This window comes from Aotus nancymaae, unplaced genomic scaffold, assembly GCF_030222135.1.
Source record: "Aotus nancymaae isolate 86718 unplaced genomic scaffold, 86718_ANA_hifiasm-v0.15.2.pri h1tg000016l, whole genome shotgun sequence".
In the NCBI taxonomy this organism is placed as follows: Eukaryota; Metazoa; Chordata; class Mammalia; order Primates; family Aotidae; genus Aotus; species Aotus nancymaae.
In genome coordinates, this window is record NW_026988428.1 from 13283115 (window position 1) to 13306789 (window position 23675).

The window sequence follows — 23675 nt, forward strand, 5'->3', positions numbered from 1 at the left end:
CGTTTCTTATCCTCCCCAGTTCCCAACTCCATGTTGCTAGAGCTCTATTTTTCAGGCCTGAATCTTGTTTTCATTAAGCCCCTTGATAAAGCAAAAGTTCCAAGAGATTTGAATCTTGTTTTCACCAGCCCCATGCATAAAGCAAAAGTTCTATCTCACATGCAGCAGACTAGGAATCATTGGACCCCAATTACCTTTGCCTCAGATGGAGCATGGGTGGAGGTCCCATGCCAGGAGGCACAAGTCATAAAGACCAGAAATTAGCACCTCTGCTTCATGCCGCAATTGTAAAACAGGGGTGTCACTCCAAAAGAATTTAGTGACTATCCCTGCTCTTAGCATTAGCACTGAGATTTTGTGCAGGTAGAGAGTAGAAAACTCTGAAGCGCTCCAAAAAAAAACCAAATTTATTTGAAATAGAACATAGTGTGGGGAAGTTTAAAATTATGGATGCTCTGAAAACAGTGGTGATTCGAGATAAGTAATTAAGAGGAGGCTAGTCTCTCTGAGAGAGGAGCAAACTAAACTGCAAACCAGCTAGAAGTTTACCAAAGACAACCTGGTAAAGAGACAATTAAAAATAGTTCTTTTGGGATCGGAACAAACTTGGAAGATTGGCCTCCAAGCTTAGCTCTCCGAAGGAGTCAGAATTTGCTCAGGTTAAACTGTGGAGCAATTTATGCCCTATACATTGATGACACAACAGAGCATTAAGCCAGCAATATATGGAAGCTAATATCTCAGTGTGATACCAGTAGAGGTGGACAACTTAGTGGAGAAAATAGGGAAAGGGGCAAAATGAATCCTGCTAAAGCCCTTGTTATCCCTGTTTACTGTGGACATGCCAAGGCTACATCCTCTGAGGAATGACAACAGAGGCTGCATATTGTGGGAGAAAATAGATTTTACTCAAGTATTTCAACAAAGTCACTCAAAAATTAAAAAGCAAACAGCAACAAGCTTCAGGTTAAGGCGGGAGATCAATATTCAGAGTTACTACAATATATTGTCACAAATGTTGAGTTTTCAGTAAAAGATTATGATACATGCAAAAAAACAGAAATGTATAATTCACTTATAGAAACACAGAAGGCCATAGAATGCCTCCTGTGAGAGGAATGTGATGTTCAACTGTGCATCGATTTTTTTTCAACTTTTATTTTGGCTTCAGGGGTACAGGTTTGTTTATACAGGTTTGTTCTAAAGATAAACTGCATGTCCTGGGGTTTGATGTATGTATTATTTTGTCACCTAGGTCATAAGCATAGTACTTGATAGGTAGTTTTCAATCTTTACCCTCCTCTCATCTTCCGCACTTGAGTAGGCTCCAGTGGCCGTTCTTCCCTTCTTTGTGTCCATGTGTACTCAATGTTTAGCTCCTACTTGTAAGTGAGAAGGTGCAATGTTGGTTTTCGATTCCTGTGTCAGTTCCCTTAGGAAAATGGCCTCCAGCTCCATTCGTGTTGCTGCCAAGGACATGATCTCATTCTTTTTTATGGTTGTGTAGTATTTCATAGTGGATATATGCCTCATTTTCTTTATCCGGCCTACCATCGATGGACCTTTAGGTTGACTCTGTGTCTTTGCTATTGTGAATAGCGCTTTAATGAACATACGCATGCATGTGTCTTCACAGTAGACTGTATATACCCAATAATGGAATTGCTGGGTCAAATTGTATTTCTGTTTTAAGTTCTTCGAGAAATTGCCAAACTGCTCTCCACAATGGCTGAACTGATTTACATTCTGACCAGTAGTGTATAAACATTGCCTTTTTTCTGCAGCCTTGCCAGCATCTGTTATTTTTTGGTTTTTAATAATAGCCATTCTGATTACTGTGAGATAGTATCTCATTGTGGCTTTGTGTTGCATTTCTCTAATGATTAGTGATGTTGAGCATGTTTTCATATGCTTGTTGCCTGTGTATATGTCTTCTTTGAAAAGCGTTCATGAGCAGACAATGCTCATTGAACATTTTAAAAAGTAGAGACTATCAATGGGTAAAAACTATGAAAAAACCCTAACGAACTGAAATTTTGGAGTTGAGCACACAATAACTGAAATGGAAAAATATAGTATAAGGGCTCAAGGGTAGATTTGAGAACTGCAAGAGAAAGAACCAGTAAATTTGAATATAAATCAACAGAAATTATGCAATCCGAAAAACCAAGAGAAAATGAAAGAAAGATGAACAGAGCCTAAGAGAAATATGAGGCATTTTACCAAAATGTAAGGAAGGAAAAACTAATGGCTGAAATTCCTCAAATTTGGTTAAAAGTTAATCTGCATATACAAGAAGCTCAACAAACTCTAAGTTGGATATACACAAATATATCTGCATCCAGACACATCATGTTAAAAATGATAAATACCGGTGATAAAGGCAAATTCTGGAAAACAACAAGATAAAAATGTTTTGTTACATATAATAGAACCACAGTATGATTAACAGCTACCTTATCATCAGAAACAATATAGGCAGTTTTCACTGTAGGCTGAAAGAAAAAACAGGGTCAACCAAGAATCTTTGTCCAGAAAACCAGTTTTAAATGCTGTATTTCAAAATTAAAGGCAAAATGAAAACATTTCCAGAAAACAAAAACAGAGAATTTGTTGTTGCCAGTATGCATACCTTAAATACTAAAGGAAAATTTTCAGGTGGAAAGCAAGTGACCTGAGTCAGTATTTCAAATCCACATGAAGAAACAAAGTATGCTGATCAAGGTAGTTGTGTAACTATAAAACCATCATAAGGGCATATTTCTCTTCCGTCTATAATCTGTTTTAAAAGTTTGTAAAACAATATATAAAATTATATTTTTTAAGCCAGTAATATTTAGAAATGTACTATATTCGACAATAGCCACACAAAGGAGGCAGATGGAAGCAAAACTGTATGATGGCAAAGAAATGGCACCAGATAGTAACACAAATCCATAGGAACAGATGAAGAGAATTAGAAATTATAAATAAAAATATGATTAGTCTCTGTTTATAGAACAAACTATAAAAACATACTTGATCTTTTTTCCCTCTCTTATCTCCTTAAAGACATACAATTATCTTAAGTAATAAATATAACAATGTGTTATTGGGTTTGTCATGCATAGAAATGTGACGTATGTAACAATAATAGCACAGAAAGGAGGAAGAGGGAATAGACCTATATAGGAGAAACCTCTTATATATCACTGGAATTAAATTAGTATAAATGTGAAATAGATTTTGATGTTCAGAAATATTTAGTAAGCCATAGAGCAAATGAAAAAATACTATGAAAAATGAGGAATGATTAAAGGAATTAAATATTATACTAGAAAATATTCATCAGTGTAAAAGAAAGAGAAACAGCAGAACAACAAAGACATTAGACATATAGAAAACAAAGTAAAATCGTGTACCTGAATCCAAGTATATCAATAACATTAATTGTGAATGGATTAAAAAATGTAATCAAAAGGCAGAGATTGTGAGAATAAAAATAAAGATAAAACCACATGCTGTCTACAGAAAACACTCTTTTAAATTCAACAGAAACTATTAGCTGAAACTAAAAGAATAGAAAATATATACCATGCAAACAATTGTAAACAAGAAAATAAAAGATTTGGACAACTGTAAAGGAACTAGACCTAAGATACTTCAGCAAAACATTCCATTTAACAGTTGTGAAATAGACGTTTTTCTCTAGTGCACAAGAAATATTTTCCAGTATAGATCACAGTCTAGGTGATAAGACAAACCCAGATAAATTTAAAATGATGGAAATTGTGCAGTGTATGTTTTCTGAATATAATGGTTTCAAATGTAGAGAGAAAAAAATTGCGAAAATCATCAATATGTGGAAATTAAATAATACACATGTAAATAACCAGGAGATCACAAGAAAATTACAAGGGCAATTAGTCAATTCTTTGTGTTTAATAAAAGTAAAACAAAGCATACCAAAACTCATGGCAGGTAAGTAAAGCAGTGCTTAGGAGAATATTTATAAGTTGTAAATTCCTATATATTTAAAAAAAATCTCAAATCGATAACCTAGCCTTATACCTTAAGACACTGGAAAAGAAGAGCAAATTAAACCCAAAGCAAATAGAATGAAGCATATAATAAAAACTAAAGCAGAAATTAATGAACTAGAGAATATAAATAAAGAAAACCAATAGAGAAAGTCAGGGAAAGCAAAAGTTGGTTCTTTGATAAAATCAGGAAAATTAAAAATCTTTAACTTGACTGACCAAGAAAAGAAGAGATAGGCTGAAATGACTAAAATCAGGAATGAAAGATGAGACATCACTCCTAATACTATGAAAATAAAAAGAATTAAAAGGCAATACTGTGGACAACTATATTTCAACAAATTAGATAACTTAGATAAAATAGAAACCTTTCTAGAAGACACAAAGGGTACCAACACTGACTCTAGAAAAAAAGAAAACATTTGAATACCTCTATAGGAATAAAGAGATTGATTAAGTATTTAAAAACATTGCCACAATTAAAATCGGGCTCAGATGGCTTCAATATTGAATTATAACAAAAATTTAAAGAAGAATTAGTACCAATTTGTCACAAATTCTTTCAAAAATGCAAAAGATGAAGGAATGCTTTCCAACTCATGTCTATGAGATGTTCGTACAAATTACAAGAAAACTACAGACCCAGCTTTTTCTATGAATACAGTCACTGAAAAATACTCAACAAAATTCAATTACACTAAATCTGACAGCTTTAAAATGGGATTATATTCCATAACCAAGTGAGATTAATCCAGAAACAAGGTTGATTTAACTTCCCGAAATAAATTTCCATAATAAAAATAATAATAATAATAAACCATGATAATATAATAAAGAGTAAAAGACACACGATCATCTTAACAGATGAATAAACAGCAGTTGATAAAAGTTGACACACATACATTACACAAAATATTCCACAAACTAGAAACAGAAAAAAACTTAAAATCCACAGCTGACATCATACTCGCTGAAATACTGAAAGCTTACCCCTAAGATCGGGGAAAAGACAAGGATGCTCATCATTATCATTTATAGTCAAGACAGGGAATTGTTGCAATGTAATCAGTAAAAAGGCTTCCGGATTGGAAAGAAGGATGCAACATTGTCTCTATTTGGATACAGCATGATCTTTTACTTAAAACTTCTGCAAATCTAAAAATTATTAAAAATAAGTTTAGCAACTTTGCAGGGTGCAATAATAATATACAATAATGGATTGTGTCTCTTTACAGTAGCAATGGACAAACTGAAAATAAAATGAAAAAATCCCACTTATAATAGCTTCGAAAAGAAAAAAATACTTATAAATTAATTTAACATAAGATGTGCAAAGTTCATATTCTGAAAACTACAAAAGATTGTTGAAAGAAATTAAAGAAAACCTTGAAAAATGGAGCTATGCTTGTTCATAGATTGACTTTGTAGTCGATATGCCAGTGTTCTCCAAATTGATCCATAGGTTCAATGCAGACCTTATCAAAATCCCAATGGACTTATTTTCAGAAATTGAGAAGCTGATTCTAAAATTTATATGGAAATTTAAGGGGTCCAGAATAGTGAAAAAAATGATGAAAATGGAAACCAAATTTGGAGCACTTACACTTCCTGATTTCAAAATCTACAAGTTACTACAAAACTGAAGTAATCAAGACTATTTTCACTGGCATAAAAATGGATCTATATGCCATTGGGACAGGATTATAAGACAAGAAATAAACTTTTATATGAATCAATTTATGTTCAATTGATTTCCAACAGGAGCACATAGGCCATTCAATGGGGAAAATAATAGTATTTTCAACAAATGGTGCGAAGACAACTAGATAGCTACATGCAAAGTAATTAAGTAGCACAACTGCATCACATTACAAAAATTAACTCAAAATGGATCAAAGAACAATATTCCATTTTGGAACATTGGATCACGCCAAAAAAGAAATCCACACCCGTTAAGAGTTACTCCTCATTTCTTCCCAACTCCTGAAACCTACACGGTCACTAATTTCCTTCTTGTTTCTACAAATAGATTTTTGTTATTTTATATAAATGGAATCATACATTATTGTTTTGTGAATTACTTCTTTCACTTAGTGTGTTTTCAAAATTCATCCATGCTCTCACATGCAGCAGTACTTTATTCCTTTTTATAGCCTAATAGCACTCCATTGTCTGAATATGCCACATTTTATCTATCCATTTATCAGAGAATGGAAATTTAGGTTGTTTCCACTTTTTGACTGTTATAAATAACGTTGATATAAACATTTGTGTACAAATGAACATTTGTACAATATGGACATATATTTTTACACCCCTTTGTATGTAGCTGAAAATGGAATAGATGGGACTTATGATGACTCCATGTTCAGCCTTTTGAGGAACTGTCAAATTGTTTTCTAAAGTAGTTGCAACATTTTACATTCCCAACTGCAATGTATGAAGATTCCAGTTTCTTCACATCCTTGTCAACACTTGTTATTGTCTTTTTAATTAAAAAAAAAGTAATAATTGCAATCACTGTAGTATGAAGTGATATCTCATTTGGTTTTGGTTTTGTTTTGAAACAGAGTCTTGCTCTGTTGCTCAGGCTAGAGTGCAGTGGGATGATCTTGGCTAAGTGCAACTTCAACCTCTGGGGTTCAAGTGATGCTTCCACCTCAGCCTTCTGAGTGGTTGGGACTACAGGTGTGCACCATCACACCTGACTAACTTTTGTATTTTTTGTAGAGATAGGGTTTTGCCATGTTGCCCAGGCTGGATCTTACTCATTCTTTCTGCATCACCTTGGGGTTCTGAGTGTCTCTTCACTCTCTGGCCGAGAGGGCTGGGAACTGCTTTTCTGCTTTTCAGCAAAATCTAGGCCTTGTTGACAGGTGCTCTCGTGGCTCACCTCCATGTGCCAGGGGGCTGGCTGTTTTTCAATGATTGCTTATCCTTTTGATGTCATATCTAAGAAAGCTTTGTATAACCTAAGGATTCTTCCAAGAGTTTTATAGCTTCAGCTCCTGGATTTTGTTCTTAGATCCACTTTGCATTAATTTTTGTTTATAATGTGATGAAGTTGTGCAACTTAATTACTTTGCATGTGGCTATGTAGTTGTCCCAGCACCATTTGTTGAAAATACTATTCTTTCTCCATTGAATGGTCTATGTACCCTTGATGAAAACCAATTGAGCATAAATTGATTCATATAAAGGTTTATTTCTGGTCTTGCAATTCTATTCCAATGATACGTAGATCTATTTTTGTTTTTATGCTATTTCGGATAGTCTTGATTACTTTAGTTTTGTAGTAATGTCCATATAAATTTTAGAATCAGCTTGTCAATTTTTGCAAAGAAGTCTGTTGGGATTTTGATAAGGGTTGTATTGAACCCATAGATTAATTTGGAAAATATTGCCATACCAACAACAAATCAATCCATACACAAGGATATTTTTCCATTTCAACATTTCTGGAACTTCCTTCAACAACATTTTTTTCTTCTTTCAACGATCTTTTCAGAATATAAATTTTGCACATCTTAAAATTAATTCCTAAATATTTTTTCTCTTTGATGCTATTGTAAGTGGGATTATTTTTCATTTCATTTTCAGTTTGTTCATTGCTAATGCGTAGAAACACAATCTATTAATGCATTACTATTATACATGTTGTAAAATAATATATAGTTAATTAGGAGGGCAATGATTGATTATCAAATATACTTATCATCACATTTATCTTCAATGGACTAAAATGTTGCATTTTCTCTGCAGATATGACACTACAGAAAGAAAGTCTGGAAGGAATTCCACTCCAGACCCAGAATCAGAAACCTTTGAAACCTGAGGACAATATATCACGACCCATCCACGGTCCTTTAGTTTTAAAAACCAATTTTGAGGAAGAAGAGGAAATAGATAAACAAAATGGTTAGTAGACCTTTTCTCAGGTTTATAATGCGCATTCAGAAACCTCACGACATTTTCTACATATATGTTTAACTATAGAGGTTTATGATGAAATAGATAAGGCAGATTTTGCTGAGAACATTACTTGAATTGTATTAAACAAATTTAATTCGTTATGTTCTAATTTGTTCTATCTCTAACATATTTAAGATCATTTGGATTGGAAATTTTTTGTTATGTGATGGTTGGGAGACATATCTGATGCTTAAATATATACAGGTGTATATATTAGTATATATAGAGAGATACTAATAAGTTCCATTTTTTATATAAATGGTTTCTAAAACACATTGATGCACATGTTTCTATTTATATACATATGTATTAATAATATATTAGCTTCACATTTAATCCTTGAGTTACAGAGGTCTATGTAATAGTTAATAATCTATAAAGCACTGTCATCTGCATTATTCTAGGTCATCCTCACAAGAGTATGAACAGGTTTAGAACCCAGGTTTTTGCAGTTTAGTCCATCCTTTGCCTCCCATATCAACCCAGAACAGTGGTGCCAGAAAGTGTGTATATACAAGATAAACATGAAGAAAAATAAACTCTCACTCTGTCTTTGTGCTGGAATGTGTCCTTCTGTGGGTCACAGGCCACCATAGTTTCTGTGCTTAGGAATACACAGAGCTACTTATTACTGTTTCTGTGTGCTGCAGCTCCATGTCTCTCATGCCTACATCAACCTCCAAATAAACATACACCATCTCAACATTGAGTCTATACATTCAGCATCTCATTTCAAAGTACATAATACATAGTCCTTTCTTTTCTCTTGACTAATTCTCTTTAATACTTAAAATGTAGCAACTTGAAACTATTACTAGTATGTAAAATTATTGACTTTAAACATATAAAAACATAATCTATCCATGAAAACAGTATTTGGGGTTTTTCTTTCTAGTTTATAAATTTTCACATTATTTGGCTTTGGGAAAATTTAATTAAAAAAATGTATCCTATAGATGCTTCTAGTTTATGGACAAGGACTCCTGAAGAAATTGAAGAAAAAAGAGCAGTTGTGGAGATGTGTCATAAATCTGCTAAGAAATCAAACATTTTTTGTATTTTATAATACTTGATGTGATCAATATACTAACTATTACTTTTCTTATGGTCGATTAGGAGAATACTATGGATTTCATACTCCTCCAGGTATTTCATCCTCGAAAAGTGTGGCCCGTATATCAGAGAAAGAGTCAGAAAAGACGTTGGAAAGTGGCAGTGAATTGCAAAACGGTAAGAAATGAAAACGCAGCATTCATAGTGATATATAAGAGATACTTGGTGTGATAGACTGAATTATTTAGTATGATGTACAGAAGAATAAAGTGATAAATAATACATTGTAATTGAGAGCTAGAAAAAAGTGTTTGTATTGGATGACCCAAAGCTGCTATTAATGGGATTATGTTATCCTAGAGAAATGACAGAATGAATAGACTTCATAACACACAATGACACTACACACTCCATGGGGTAATCCTGTAAATAATTTGCTTTTACCATTTTGTTTGTCTTTGAGATAAATCACCCCTGTGAAAGAGGTCTAGATTTTTCTTTCTGAATAGAAAAGTAAGCCTAGCCCAAGAAGAAGAGATCACAGAATGACGCTAGCGGCAGGACAAAGATTATTTGGTCATTGAATGAGAGTCTTCTGTGGACAAGACTATTTCAGGGTCTGTGCTGGAGGACAAATCAAAGGCTCTGTGTTTTATGGCGCTTACTTTTGGAGAATCTGATTTATTGTGGATGAACATCCACAAGATGCTGTGCAAGTCTGTTTGTAGCGAACTATTCAAACGTGTGGCGGTAGGTGGCAGCAACACACCATCAGTTGGAGAAGAGTCTGCAAGACTTGGGAGCCATATAGGGAAGGACAGATTGCAAGGCTGCACTACTCAGAGGAGAGAAAATAAAAGGAAATAAAAACAAAATAAAAAAATAAGTTAACAATGAACATTAAAGATGGCATATTGGCCGGGCGCAGTGGCTCAAGCCTGTAATCCCAGCACTTTAGGAGGCCGAGGCGGGTGGACCACGAGGTCAAGAGATCAAGACCATCCTGGTCAACATGGTGAAACCCCGTCTCTACTAAAAATACAAAAAATTAGGTGGGCATAGTGGCGCGTGCCTGTAATCCCAGCTACTCAGGAGGCTGAGGCAGGAGAATTGCCTGAACCCAGAAGACGGAGGTTGCGGTGAGCCGAGATCGTGCCATTGCACTCCAGCCTGGGTAACAAGAGCGAAACTCTGTCTCAAAAAAAAAAAAAAAAAAAAAAAAAGATGGCATATTATGAAGACTATTGTATGTACTTTTGCTTTGTATTATGCTTTCAAGACTTTTATTTTTAAATAGATTCAGTTAATTCCTATATACCCTTCACCTAGATTTCCTTGAAATGTTAGCATTTTACCATATTTGAATTTTCACTCTCTCTAAATATACAATTATAATTTTCGGAGCTCTTTAAGAGAATAAGTTATAGAAATGATATCGCTTTGCTTTTACATAACTGTAGTATAAATATGAAAATCAGAAAATTACCACTGATAACAATATCATTCACAACCTTCTTTTCCCATAAATTTTACCAATTATACCATTAATGTTCTTTATAGTAAAATTAATTTTTTCCCTTGGTCTAGGATTCAATCCATAATCACACATTGCATTAGGTTGTCATGTCTCTTTTATTCTGCTTTTGTTTATTTTAGAAGAAAATTATCTAGAAGTGCATGAGGAAAGCCGAGAGTGTTATTTAATTATCAGTGCAATTAGCATTTTGTAGTGTTAATACATTTTATCTGATTGTTCATGGTGAACAGATAAAATCAAAAGCAATATTACAAAATTCAGTATATGAGAAACATATCCATATGTTTAGTGTTGACAAAATGCATACAATAGTGTTAGATAGCTTAAATTTTTTAATTGCCATTGAATAAATAATCCAAATAGGAGAATATACTCACTTCTTTGTTGACTTACAGAATTTAAAACTCATCTATGTATTAATTTATTGTTTATTAGATCACTGTTCAACAATACTCGCATTAACTTGAAAACTTTTTTACTTTCATCATGAATTCTACCATAAATTTCTTATTTAACCATCTAGTAATTTCTGGAGTGACTTTTTCTTTTTCTTATTTCTAGGAGATAGTCTTACAGTTCCGACAAAATTTAGCCAATATGAAAGAAAAAGTGAAATAAAAACATCATTGCATAGGAAACCAGGGACTGACATTGCTGCTTCTGAAAATGGAAGTAAGTTAATTTATTACTGATTGACTGACTCTATCACCACATAATAAATGTCTGAATTTTATCTTTTACAACTAATTTTTCTTTTTTTGACCATGTCATGGTTAACACAGGGAGTTGGAGGTACGTTACAAAATCAGATGCTTTCAGAGACTAAAATGTCTACCAAATACCTTGCGTGAATTTGTGTTCAGTGTGTAAGACATTCCATTTTCCATATTTTAATGAGAAACCTGATGTGTGTGTGCCTGTGTGTGTGTGGGTGTATGTGTGTGTGTGTGTGTGTGTAGGCTCGACTCCAGACTGCAATGAATTTAGGTGTCATGTATGTGCTGTAATATACTATAACAGAGCTGTAAATGAAAGAGGCAATTAATAAGTCATTAGAGTAAGTCTGCTTTAAAGCAGCTGTATTCAAATATATATCATGTGTGCCACCACATCACATTCTAACTGTGTATTATAGCTTAAATATTTTGGAACTGCTTTTTAGCATAAACATGTTGGAAAATCAATCCTTTGACTGAAAATTCCAGGCATTCGTTTTAAAAATATATAGAGAGTTTGTGGGGAGATTGAAAGGTGTGGCTGGTGGGAACAATGTGCATGAAGATCAGGAAGGGAGTTGAGAGCAGGTGTCAGTAAGTATCAGTATATCTTAGGCATATTGGTGATACTTTCTGCTGTCCTGGTGTCAGCCATTTTCTTCTGTGTATGCTTTTTTCTTTTTTTTCTAGTGCTAAAGTAATTTGATTCTTTCTTCTTATATCTGCAGCATTTTAGTCTAGCTGGCATTGTTTAGTTGCCTTGAAGTAATCAGTTTAGCTGCAAATTAGAAACACTGCTAGTTTCTCCCATCGGAGTTCCCACTGTCTATATAACCTGTATAAGTGGGATCCACTTAACCTGAGCAATTCTAATTGAACATTTTGTTGAAATATTATTAAACCCAATTGCCTTCTGGTTAATCAAAAGTTATTTTCAACCATTGATAAACTAATGACTTCATATAAAAGTAAACTTTCCTTCACATTGTGACATTAGTAATATATTCCCTACTTTGTTGGGTGTTAGAAAATGTGAGAATGTCATTATACAGTCATTAGTCTATCTACCATCCTTTTGGTGTGGTTGTTCAACCAGTTTATTACTGTAATATCGTTATAAATTACTATCATAAATTGGTTGAACAACCATACCAAAAGGATGTTACAAGAATTCCATCATCTGGCATTCTAGATTCTGGCATAGTTAGGCTTATTGATTTTCCAGGCATCATACTGTTCTCTGTGTCACTAGATAAAAGAATCTTCTGGGTATATGTATATGATAGATATATCTAAACATATTCAGACCCCTGTATTCATAAGACATCTTTGAAATGAAGATGATAAAAATTGAAATTATAATTAATGAGTTAGTGTTCAATTTCAAGAGAAATACTTGAGGTATTGTCTTATCTTAATATTATTTTAGTGTGTTATACACTTTAAGAAAGTTCACAGATCTGGAGTGAATAGCTTGTTAAAATTTTACGTGTGTATGTATCAATGTAACCACATTTATGGTACTCCAGATGGCTCCTTCCCTCCAAGTCAGTAGTCTTCTCCCAATGGTAACCACTACTCTGCTCACTCTCACTATAGGCTAATTTTGCATTTTTTGGCATTTATATAACTGGAAATATGCAGTTTGAACTCTTTTAGTTTGGATTCTTTTACTTAATGCTCTTTTTATGAGACTGATCCATGCTGTTGATTGTAGCAGTAGCCTTTTTATATTGCTGTAAATATCTACAGACAGATAGATATATGCCACATATATACACACATTTCTATATATAAGATGTATACTATATATATGTATGTATATATGAAAACATGGGCATTTCTTCTCTGTATATAGTCTATACATATACACACAGTTGATACACACACAAACCCACACACGATTGATTCTTGTTATTCCTGGTAGCTACGTTCCATAAAGCTGACATGAACCCTGAATTAGCAAACACTGAATCATTGCTCCTTGGGGAAATACGTACACACACACATATACATACATCTCACAGAGATTATAATCTTAAATCGTAGAAATTACTCATCCTGGTATATTGTTTTCTTTATATTACAAAAGAGAAAACAAAGTTAAGAAGTGTTAAGTGACTCTCCTGAGGTTCCCCCACCGACAAGCCTCAGAACTTGGATTCAGATCCCTTCCACCTCTCCCCAGAGTCAGAGCTTCTTGCACTGTGCTGTGCTGCCCCCTCCTGTCTCCAGCCATTCTCTGGTCATCTCTGTATGAACTGAAATGAGCATTGTTAGACCTCAGCTAGAAATGTGTGGGTCTAACAACTCAGACTTTTCACCACTGTTTATACGTTTGTAAACAAATAAACAAACAAAAAACAACACACGAAAGCACCATGAGTATCGATACTGGGATTATGATGAACAATATTTCCAGTGTGGGACTATTGTTAACATTCCTTCTTGCACATGTCTTCTAAAGGCCATAAGCACTCCTTTTCTTTGAGATAAGCTTGCTCTGTATCCTAACCCACAATGAGAATTTTCAGTCCTTTAACTTTAGCCTTTCTGGTGGGGGGCTAGTGGCACATCTTTGTAGTTTTAATTTGTATTTCCCTGATGACTCATAATGTTGAGCAGCTTTTCATAAACTCATTGGCCATTTTGACTTTCTCTTTTGTCTGGTGCGTTTTTAAGTCTCTAGTCCATCTTAAATGTGTTTTTTTTTTTCTTATTGATTTCTCTAGGTAAATCTGGATACTTTCTGCCAACCTACTGTCCTGTTCACTAATTCTCTTCCTCTCTGCTCTTCAATCCATATTTTAAATTCTAAATTTGTTTGACCTTTTTATTGATTGTCTACTTAAATTCTCTATCAGTTCTCTATTTTGATAATGTTTCTGTTATTTTTTCCAACTTCTTGTTTGATAACACTGGGATATCTCTCATTTTCCTCAGGTTTTTGCTCATTTGTTCTGTCTTACTATGCCCTTCTGATATTTTTTTTGCTACTGAACATTATAGATAAAAATTACATGGTGTATGAATGATGTTGTTTTTTAAGAAAGAAACTTTTCTTCTGGCAGGCAGCTAGACTATCAGCTGGCCACCTTAATTCTGTGAAGGACTGGTTTTGGGCTTTATTAGGGGTGATACATTAATTTTCATTTCTTTGAAGGTATAGTCCTCATTCCTAGGATATGACCCTCACCCCTACAGCATTGCTTTACTGGGTTATCAACTGAGACATGGGGTGTTCACCAAGATATCTCTACTCTGGTGAGGCTTCTGTGCCAAATTTTACCTCCCGAGCAGTATGTAGATGCTGAAATCTCTGACCAGTTTTTAACCTCCCAGATGCTGTTTTGCTGAAATCCTAGGGTTCCATTGTGTGCATGAAAAATGTGGGAGTCGGGTAATGACCTAAAGGGAGTTTTAGTTTTATGCCTATTTCAGGGGAACTTCTTTGTTGTTCTTCCTTTTTCATTTCCCCCCTCAAGTTCAAGCCAATTAGACAGTCCCAGACTTTTGGCTCTTTTTTACCTCCTTGGTGTCACTTTCTGCTTGTTCTTTCCTTACATGATGAACTAGACATGCTTTCAGTGAGAAATCTGTAGTGAGTGTGGAGTGTAACGCCTTCAGGGAAGAAAACCAGGGTGAATGTGAACGTACAATTGACTTTGTGTCCCTCCATTGCTCTCAGGGATGACACGAGCATGCATTGGGTTGTTTTCCAATCAATGTGTTTTGGCAATTCATAATTGATTTTGGGATGAAAGTTATTCTGATAAAAGCCATTTTTGTCATGGCAGAAACCAAATTTTTTTTTAACATTTTCATCACTGGTTTTGTGTAAGCTCCTTGAGGCCAGGAACTGTATATAATCAATCGCTATAGATAAATATCTGTAGTAGAATGCGTGGCACATTATGTGTACTCAGTAAATACTTGCAGAATAAATGATGATATGTTTAAATGCATTGAATGACTGGGTGAATGTAGACATATTTATAAAATTTACAGTTAATTGGAAGTTAATTTGTAGGAACAAGTAACCATATCTTACAGGGTAACCTCAAACAATAAGAAGCATGCCTTCTTACATTCAGTTACACAACATTATATGGTGGCTTTTCTTTGAGTTGGGGAAACCCAACATGATGGAGTTTGTGAGGGGAAGATATAGTGGGTGTTTTGGCCAAATGTTTCACAACAATTTAGGAGTTTTCACTAGACGGTGACCTCACATTGGATTATTAGAAGTAGTATGGAAAGATAATTAAATGAGGTTTAAAGTACTCAGTAGCACGTCTGATACCTAGAAAATTACTCCATGAATGGCAAATATTATTATACTAGTTTCGCTGATTACTCCACAACTTAGTTCACATAAGGTTATTTGACATATATATATATATATATATATATATACACTTTTTTTTTTTTCTTTTGAGACGGAGTTCCGCTCTTGTTACCCAGGCTGGAGTGCAATGGCGCGATCTCGGCACACCGCAACTTCCGCCTCCTGGGTTCAGGCAATTCTCCTGCCTCAGCCTCCTGAGTAGCTGGGATTACAGGCACGCGCCACCATGCCCAGCTAATTTTTTGTATTTTTAGTAGAGACGGGGTTTCACCATGTTGACCAGGATGGACTCGATCTCTTGACCTCATGATCCTCTCCTTGGCTTCCCAAAGTGCTGGGATTACTGGCGTGAGCCACCGCCTCCGGCTGACATAAATATTTTATGCTAAGAAAACGTAACTTGTACGGCAAAGAAATTTGGAATTTTGTATGTAATATTGAAAGCAACTATGAATATTTATCCTGGAAAGTAGAAGAACTTGGGGAAACATGAAAACTGCTTTAAGAGTTCTGAAGATTTTATATGGAAGATAAATTACATTTACTTTGAGTATCTCTAAAGGGTGGGACTAAAGATTATTATAAATTAAGGAAAATTTTGTTGACTCTATGAATTTTCTTGCAATTATTTATATGTAAGTTTACATACTGTGTATTCATATACATATATATTGATACACATATATTAATCTAAACATATAAATGTATGGAGACAGGTATGGTATCACTGAGAAGTGTCCAAACAAAGGTGGACAAAAGGGTTGTTGTAGAAAATATTCCTGTATTGAAAGGTAGTTTGTATCACTTTCTGCCATCATTGCCACTGACAGAAAGGTTTTGTCATAGGAGGTGACTGTTACGTTCCACAGAGGATCATGTTTCTTGGAAGGAAGAAAAAGGAAACTTTAATGAAAGACAAAGAAATCACCATATCAAAATGTTCAAATACTAAAGGTAATGAATTATTATATAATTTTGATTCATTTGTAATTTGGCTAGACGAGTTAAAGATAAGGTTGCTTGTTATAAAAACCAGTATAAGAGGAATGGTAATAAATCCACATATACACTGAATAGGAATCAAGAGCTCTAAGGTTCCAGTCCTGGCTCTGTCCATAATTGTATGACCATGACAATTTTTCCTTATCTGAAAAATAGCCTGTTGAACTGTATAATTTCTAGGAGTATTGCTAGTTCTAAAGTTACTGGCTCTCTTAAATGGTAATACCAAGTCCTTTAATATGTAATATCAGTGTAAATGAATTTTCTTAGAAAATATTGTGAAAATTTTAAAGAGTTTAATCTTAAAAAGACTTGTATATTTTATACTTGTTGCTAACCCTAGTCTGTGAATAATCAAGACATGTGATAAAATATATCCACTATAGTTTTACACTACCTTTAACTGTGCTTAGAATCCACCATGTGGTGTCTCTCTGCTGAGTGCACCTCAGTCACAGACTAAAAATACAGCTGTCCTGTAATTAGGGAGCTTCACATACTCTCAATCAAAATGCAAACCCATTTTATCTACTATCTCTACCATTAAATATTCTCAAGCATAAGAAAGGGAACTAGTGATCCAATTATTTCTGCGGAAAATTGTAAATCTTTCTCTCATTTTATCACTCAAAGATGGAAAGGTTTTGCCCAATCCATCAAAGAAACTCTTAAAGCTATACTAATATAGTAGCTGCCAGCTATGTATGACTGTTTAAGTTAAAGTTGAATGAAATAAAAAATCAGTTTTTCATTGGCACTAGCCACATTCCATGTACTCAGTAGTCACAGGAGGCTAATGGCTGCCATATTGAACAGCACAGATTTAGAACATTTTCATCATTGTGGAAAGCCCTACCAAGGAGTTCTGCTCCAAAGCATGTAACAAGAAGTTAGTTCTGCTTCAAAGCATATGACAAGTTAAAGTTGTTACATTTAAAATATGTTCAGAACCCCAACTTAAATGGGACCATTCATCATAAAAATTTAAAACCTTTTAAAACTTTTGTATGGAGTTATTAAATATATTGCCACATTTATTTATTTACATATTGAAAATAATGGCTATAGTTTCAGAGTTTTATTTTGTTACTGATGACATTTGGAAATCCATGTGGCAACTAGGGAATGTTAATGATGCTTTCCTCACAATTAATAAACATATATATCATTTTAAAGAACTGTTCCCATCATGTAATGTTTGAATAGTGAAATACCAACTGAAATTTTTTTAAAACTAATATTGACGTTTGATGTTCTTAATTTCCTTTAAAAGATAACAAGCACAGTGCTCATCCAAAGCATTCCCTAACTACCCGACCAGTACCTACAACGCATGTATTAAATGCTACTGAGAATATCAGTATGAAGTGCAGAGAGGATCCCTCTTCAAGTAAGACAATAGCTCTACCACTTTTTGGCCTTAGATATATTTGTCTTGCCATGGATTTGTATTGGTTATTTAAAACAGAATTTTTAAAAAGAAAGGAAAAAAAAGTTTCAAAATTATTCAGAACTAAGAATTAAAGACACAATATCCTCTACTAACTGACAATGAACTGTGATGTAGGTCCTAGTGGATTATATGCTTTCCCACTAGTTTAAATTTGGGTCTTAAAATTAATAATATACTACCTTTTTGGAAGATTCACTAGCATAACATTTTAAATTTCACCCATAGTGGAATGATGCATTGACAGCTTTTTATTACATTTTGGATTATTTTATATTAGTTTGGCTTCTCCTTGACATTCATTTCAATGAACTACTTCTCTTGATACAGTGAAGACTTGTGAATCTTCCGATCCCTTCCCTTCTTTCTTTTGTTCCTTATTTTATGTATTGAACCCCTAAAATATTCTTGGATCGCAGCCTGACACTGATAGGAATAATTGTGATTTGCCTCCAAGAAGCCCAGTTCACTAGCACTTGTTAAAAATATGGATTCCAAATCATTGGACTGGCAGCTTGGGAGTAGAGCAGGGCTATGATGTTTGAGGAAGGGACAGTGAATCAGATCTTTATTGAGGGCTTAAAGCTTAAACTGAGAGAGCACAGAAAGATGTATTAGTCTACTGTAGAAAACTAGTATAATCTACACTGCACATTTGGTGATCAGTTTCTCTGTGCAGTGGTCACTTGTGATTTTTCAGAAGCCCCGCACAGTGAAGTGACAGAATGCCCCCTCTACAAAATTGTTTAAAAATTCTCTGGAGATATGTACCATAGAAATTCCTGAAAAATTGAGAATATATATAAAATTTTGGATGTGAAAATATGCAAATACAAAGTGAAAATTTAATATTCTTAGAACTTACAAATTCTGATTACTTAGTCTTGACCAAACTCTCTGTACACCCAACTTAAGACCTTAAAAGAATAAGGTAAAATTCACTGAAAGTATTTCATGTTAATCCAACTTCTTAAGAAGTAGTAGTTTTGGCTAAAAAGTACAAAAAGATTCATGTTGAAAATAATGATTCTAAAACTACTTAATAATAGCATTATCATGATATTTATAATTATATTTTGAATGCAATTTTATGTTCCTTTAAAAGAATCCACACATTCGTTTGGAGAAAAGTATTTTTCTTTGAGGAAAGCTACTTATTGAAGGTTATCTCATCAATCTACTTCCAAGATAGATTTTTTTGGCACTTAAAAATAAATCACCTTTTTTTCTAAAAAGTAAAGTATTAGGGTAGTACATTTATTTTTTACTCTTGCTTGACATGTGAATGCACAGATATGTAATTGTCACCCACAGTAATTTCAAAGATAAAAGCATCTCTTAAAAAAACTGTAAAATTTGTATCTTTTCTAAGTGAACGATGTCCAGCCGAGGAACCCTCATTTTAAAGGTGTGAAAAAAACAAAATGGATTTATGACGAACCAAAGAACTTTCCTGGCTCTGGAATGCAGAGAGGTAAAGTGTCCATACATTTGATATTTCTAAATTGTAATTTTAAAAGGGAGTAAATATCAAATATCTTCTACCTGAAAAACAAATTAGTGTCATGTGACATAGATGTTACTTTAGGTGTCAACTCAACTCTAAACTTCATTATTTTGGCTTCCATTATGCCATCAAGCACTTACAGTGCAATATGTTATTTATGGGTGTGAAACCAGCCTGTGTTTTATTCCTCACTCCCTCCTGCCTTTCGTTACAGCAGCACAGACCCCAGGTCCCCAAAATAAAATGAGTTACCATCGCAATAATAAAAATCGAAATACTGAGAACGCATCTTATGTTCACGTTGAAAGAGATGCCGTCAGGAGTGTCTCGTTGAATGCACCTCCCCGCAGCAGGCCCACACAGGGGTCCTACAATGAAGTCCATGTTAACAAGGAACCCAAACCCAACGTCAGTCCAGGTGAGAGGTCCTTTCTTGATGTGGTTTACTTTTGTCTGTGGTTGGCATTCCCATGGAATTTTCTGATGGCTTGGCTAATCTTCACTGCTACCTACTCCCCTCTTCTTTTTCCTGGCCATCACCACCATAGAAACTAGTGAGAAGATTTCTTCCATGTGCACTCCTGCACGTGATTTAAGGGATGTGGAAGAAAACTCACGTTGTGAGTGCAATGACTTCACATTGCACCTCCCTAGAGTGTTTTTCTTCTTCTTTTATCAGAGCACTGTACTTTGTTCCCCCTGGACAGCTTCATGCCACTCTGGAGGATTGTTTTTAAATGGCTGACATTTTCTTGTTCCATTAACTACATTGTTCAGTTATCACTGTCAGACTAGTGCCTTGCCATTTCTGTAGGCCTTCATGATTATTTTCTGAAAGGGTTAGTTTGGGGATTAACTGCCATATTTTTGACAACCTCTTATCCCTCTCACCATGTGTAGATTGCTTCTAAGTCATTTCATCATGTAATAGGCAGAGTCATAGTATATGTCTGGAAGTACAAGGCTACCAGGGAGAAGAGAACCAAATCTCTTTTTCTTCCTGTTTCTCAGATGGATTTTGCTCTTTTGAAGTTGAGTTTCATTTCTTTCAACTTAACAAACTGCTGCTCAATTCTGTATGATTTCATGTTTGTATTTTTCCTTGTTCATGGTCTGATTAGTGGAGTTCTGAATATTTTGTACTTTCGGAAGCATAAGACTATATCTTTCTTAGTTTCTTTTATAATTTAAGAAATATATACACCTACCATGTACCCACAAACAAAATGTTTATATACACCTACTATGTACCCACACAAAATGTTTATATACACTTACTATGTACCCATAAACATTTTGTGTTTGTGGGTACGTAGTAGGTGTATATAAACATGTTGTTTATGGGTACATAGTAGGTGTTTCTTATACAATTTAAATAGACATTTGCATTACTTGAGTTATTTTTCTCTTTTCTTTAGAACGATATAGGAATGTGTATATGTAAATCAGGATATTCTTAGGTGAAACTGGCTTTTAATTTTATTTATTATTATTATTTTATTTATTGTTATTATTGTTTAACTGCAAGTGGATGGCTGTGAAGAATACAATGAGTACTAGAACAGTTGTCGATGTCTAGATTTGTATGAAGGTGCCAGAGTTTATACTCTGTATTTCTTTTGCACCATTAGCGCAAATGTCAACACAAGAGAAAAGCAAATTATTGGTATTGTGGATCATGTTTGAGAATACAGCTGCATAGTAATATTTGAAAACACAAATATAACATTGTTAGATAGTATTAGAAATGTAGCTATGTCAGAGAAAAATAAGTATTGAAGGACCATGTCAGGATATAAATGCTTTGGCTGTCTGGGATAGTGAGTTCACTACTTCATCATGCTACTTAGTGCAACCATGGAAGTCACTTCATGGAAGGACACAGGACTTGGCCTGTACCTCAGAGTTTCACAGTTTTTAAATAAAAGCTCTAACAGACACTAGAAGAACTTATGTAAAACTATGATTAAGCCATGCAGTGAAAATTTTTATTACATTTAGATATCATCCTCTCCTGTATCTTATCTTTATTTGAAGCACGGAACAGCCAATTAATAATCTGTAACCATGTTCACTTATAACTTAAATTGTCTTAATAAACTCACTTGTATCCCTGATGCCTTAGCTTTGAAATGGTAAAATAAATTCCTTAGAGAATAGCTTCACCCCGAGATGTTTATAACTTTGAAACACCCTTGGAATATGATTTTAAAGTTCTAAAATATTTAATCCTGGATTTTTTTCCCTCAGACAAACATATATCAACATCATATAATGGTTCAGCCTGGCCAAAACGAATTCCTTCTTCAAAAACATATTCAAAAAGTGAAAAGATATATCCAGGTAACTATTTATAAGTGGTTTTAATGTATTATGCAATTCTGAAAATGAATAAGTTTTTAAGTGCAAGGAATATTTTAGAAAACATGAAGATAAATAAAAATGTCAAGATATATATGCACATTTAATTACTTGGAGTTTAGTAGTTATCATGTCTACTAGTAATTTAATTCGACTGTTTTGCTGTGTTCCTCTTTGCCTATTTTTACGTTGTTACCAGAACAGGTTTCTATACAGTTCTCTCCTGGGCAACAAACAGTAATTGCAGCAAGTATGTAATATGTTAGATGAATTTTTGGCTGTGCTACAAAGCAAATACATTAAACTGTGTCTTAACACAAGACATTAAGGCTCTGCTATATCTACCATAGACAAATTGGCTGGTACAGGCTGACAGGACATCCAAGATATTTTATTTACATGTTTCTAAACCATGGAATTTTAAAAGACAACATAATCCCTCTGGTTATTATCTCTAAGTTTAAAAGCCAACAGCTGCTAAACCAATTGAGAATGCTAAGAAAACATAATTTTGTTTATATTTACCATAAGAATTCCCTAGACATTTTCTGAGTACAATTGATGTTTTCTTTGCAAGCCTGGTAGGCACTTCTTCTTTCTCCTATGGTATACATTAGAGGTTAGTGTACTCTCTTAGACAAACTGTTTTTTATTTGTTCTTAAATTTGCTGAAGAAAATTTTGTTCCAAACACAGTAGCTAGCTTGAACATGGAAATTGCTCATCTTTTCTTGGCTAGTTGCCATTTTATTCTGTAGTGAACAATTGAATGGAATCATTTGATAATTATTTATTCTCAGTCAGTGTCCAGTGATGCCTTTGACAACTGATTTGGCCACTTTAAACGAAACTTTGGTCAGCTTTCTTTAGAATGTCTAGCCTATGTATTTATGACCTGCCTTTTATGTGAAGTCTTGAAAAGCCACTTGCTAATAAATTGTTTTTAAATAGTTTAATAAATATTTTACTTGAATATTTGAGTCAGTACACACAGGCTAATTTGCGTGTGTGTATATTTCAGAAAAGAAGAAGACAATTTATAATGGTTATAAGGGTAAAAGTTCTTCAACTTAGTTCTTTCCTCTCTGGGGAAGAAAGAGAGGGCTTAAGGAAATGCCACAGCACACCGAATGGTAGCCCCTGGGATAATTTGTGTTGGTTGGGAGATTCTTTATCCTGACTACATACTGCATCCATTCTCATCCAAGGACCAAAGAGTATCCAAACCTACAAAAAAATAAAAGCAGGAACTCAAATATTCGTTCTTCAGGCTTAACATTTGTTAGTCATGTTTAAGACCTCCACAACTTGCTTTATAGGACCGTGTAAACTTGCAGTTTCATTACGGCTTTTAAAAAACGAAGTGGAGTTATAAGAAATCAGAAAATCACATACCCAGTGTTAGGGCTAGAATAATCTGTTAAGCGTGCTCCATATGGCAGTGCTATACTGAGCACTTTTCATGCCTAATTTTATTTAATCATCATAAAAACTGGCCAAATAGGTATAGTCTCCTGGCTTAACAGATAAAGAAAATGAGGTGTAGAGGCCAAATATCTTAGGCAATATAAAACTTCTCATAAGTGGCAGTTTCTGACTTTAAACATAGTTCTGTCTGACTCTAAAAGCGTCTCACAAAAAAATTAGACATGACATTTAAAGTGTACTCCAGTGCTTTTTGTCATTTGAATGACCATGCATCAGACCTCCT

The 23675-nt window shown here is 34.2% G+C and overlaps 1 protein-coding gene across 1 annotated transcript; it reads left to right on the forward strand.

Annotated features, from left to right (window-relative positions):
• Nucleotides 1-7783: 7783 nt before the first annotated feature.
• LOC135275244 (uncharacterized protein C12orf50 homolog) lies at nucleotides 7784-23339 on the forward strand. The gene is made up of 10 exons (XM_064376679.1): nucleotides 7784-7937; nucleotides 8948-9023; nucleotides 9106-9221; nucleotides 11143-11253; nucleotides 16492-16599; nucleotides 17921-18037; nucleotides 19470-19571; nucleotides 19819-20022; nucleotides 21855-21947; nucleotides 23284-23339. Exons 1-10 carry the CDS (start codon nucleotides 7784-7786, stop codon nucleotides 23337-23339), a joined length of 1137 nt encoding a protein of 378 aa, XP_064232749.1.
• The last annotated feature ends 336 nt before the right edge of the window (nucleotides 23340-23675 follow it).

Coding starts and splice junctions, on each gene's coding strand:
- LOC135275244 (XM_064376679.1), top strand. CDS start 7,784: ATGACACTACAGAAAGAAAGTCTGGAAGGAATTCCACTCCAGACCCAG. Junction 7,938..8,947: donor GGAAATAGATAAACAAAATG/GTTAGTAGACCT, acceptor TGTATCCTATAG/ATGCTTCTAGTTTATGGACA. Junction 9,024..9,105: donor GTGGAGATGTGTCATAAATC/TGCTAAGAAATC, acceptor TTATGGTCGATT/AGGAGAATACTATGGATTTC.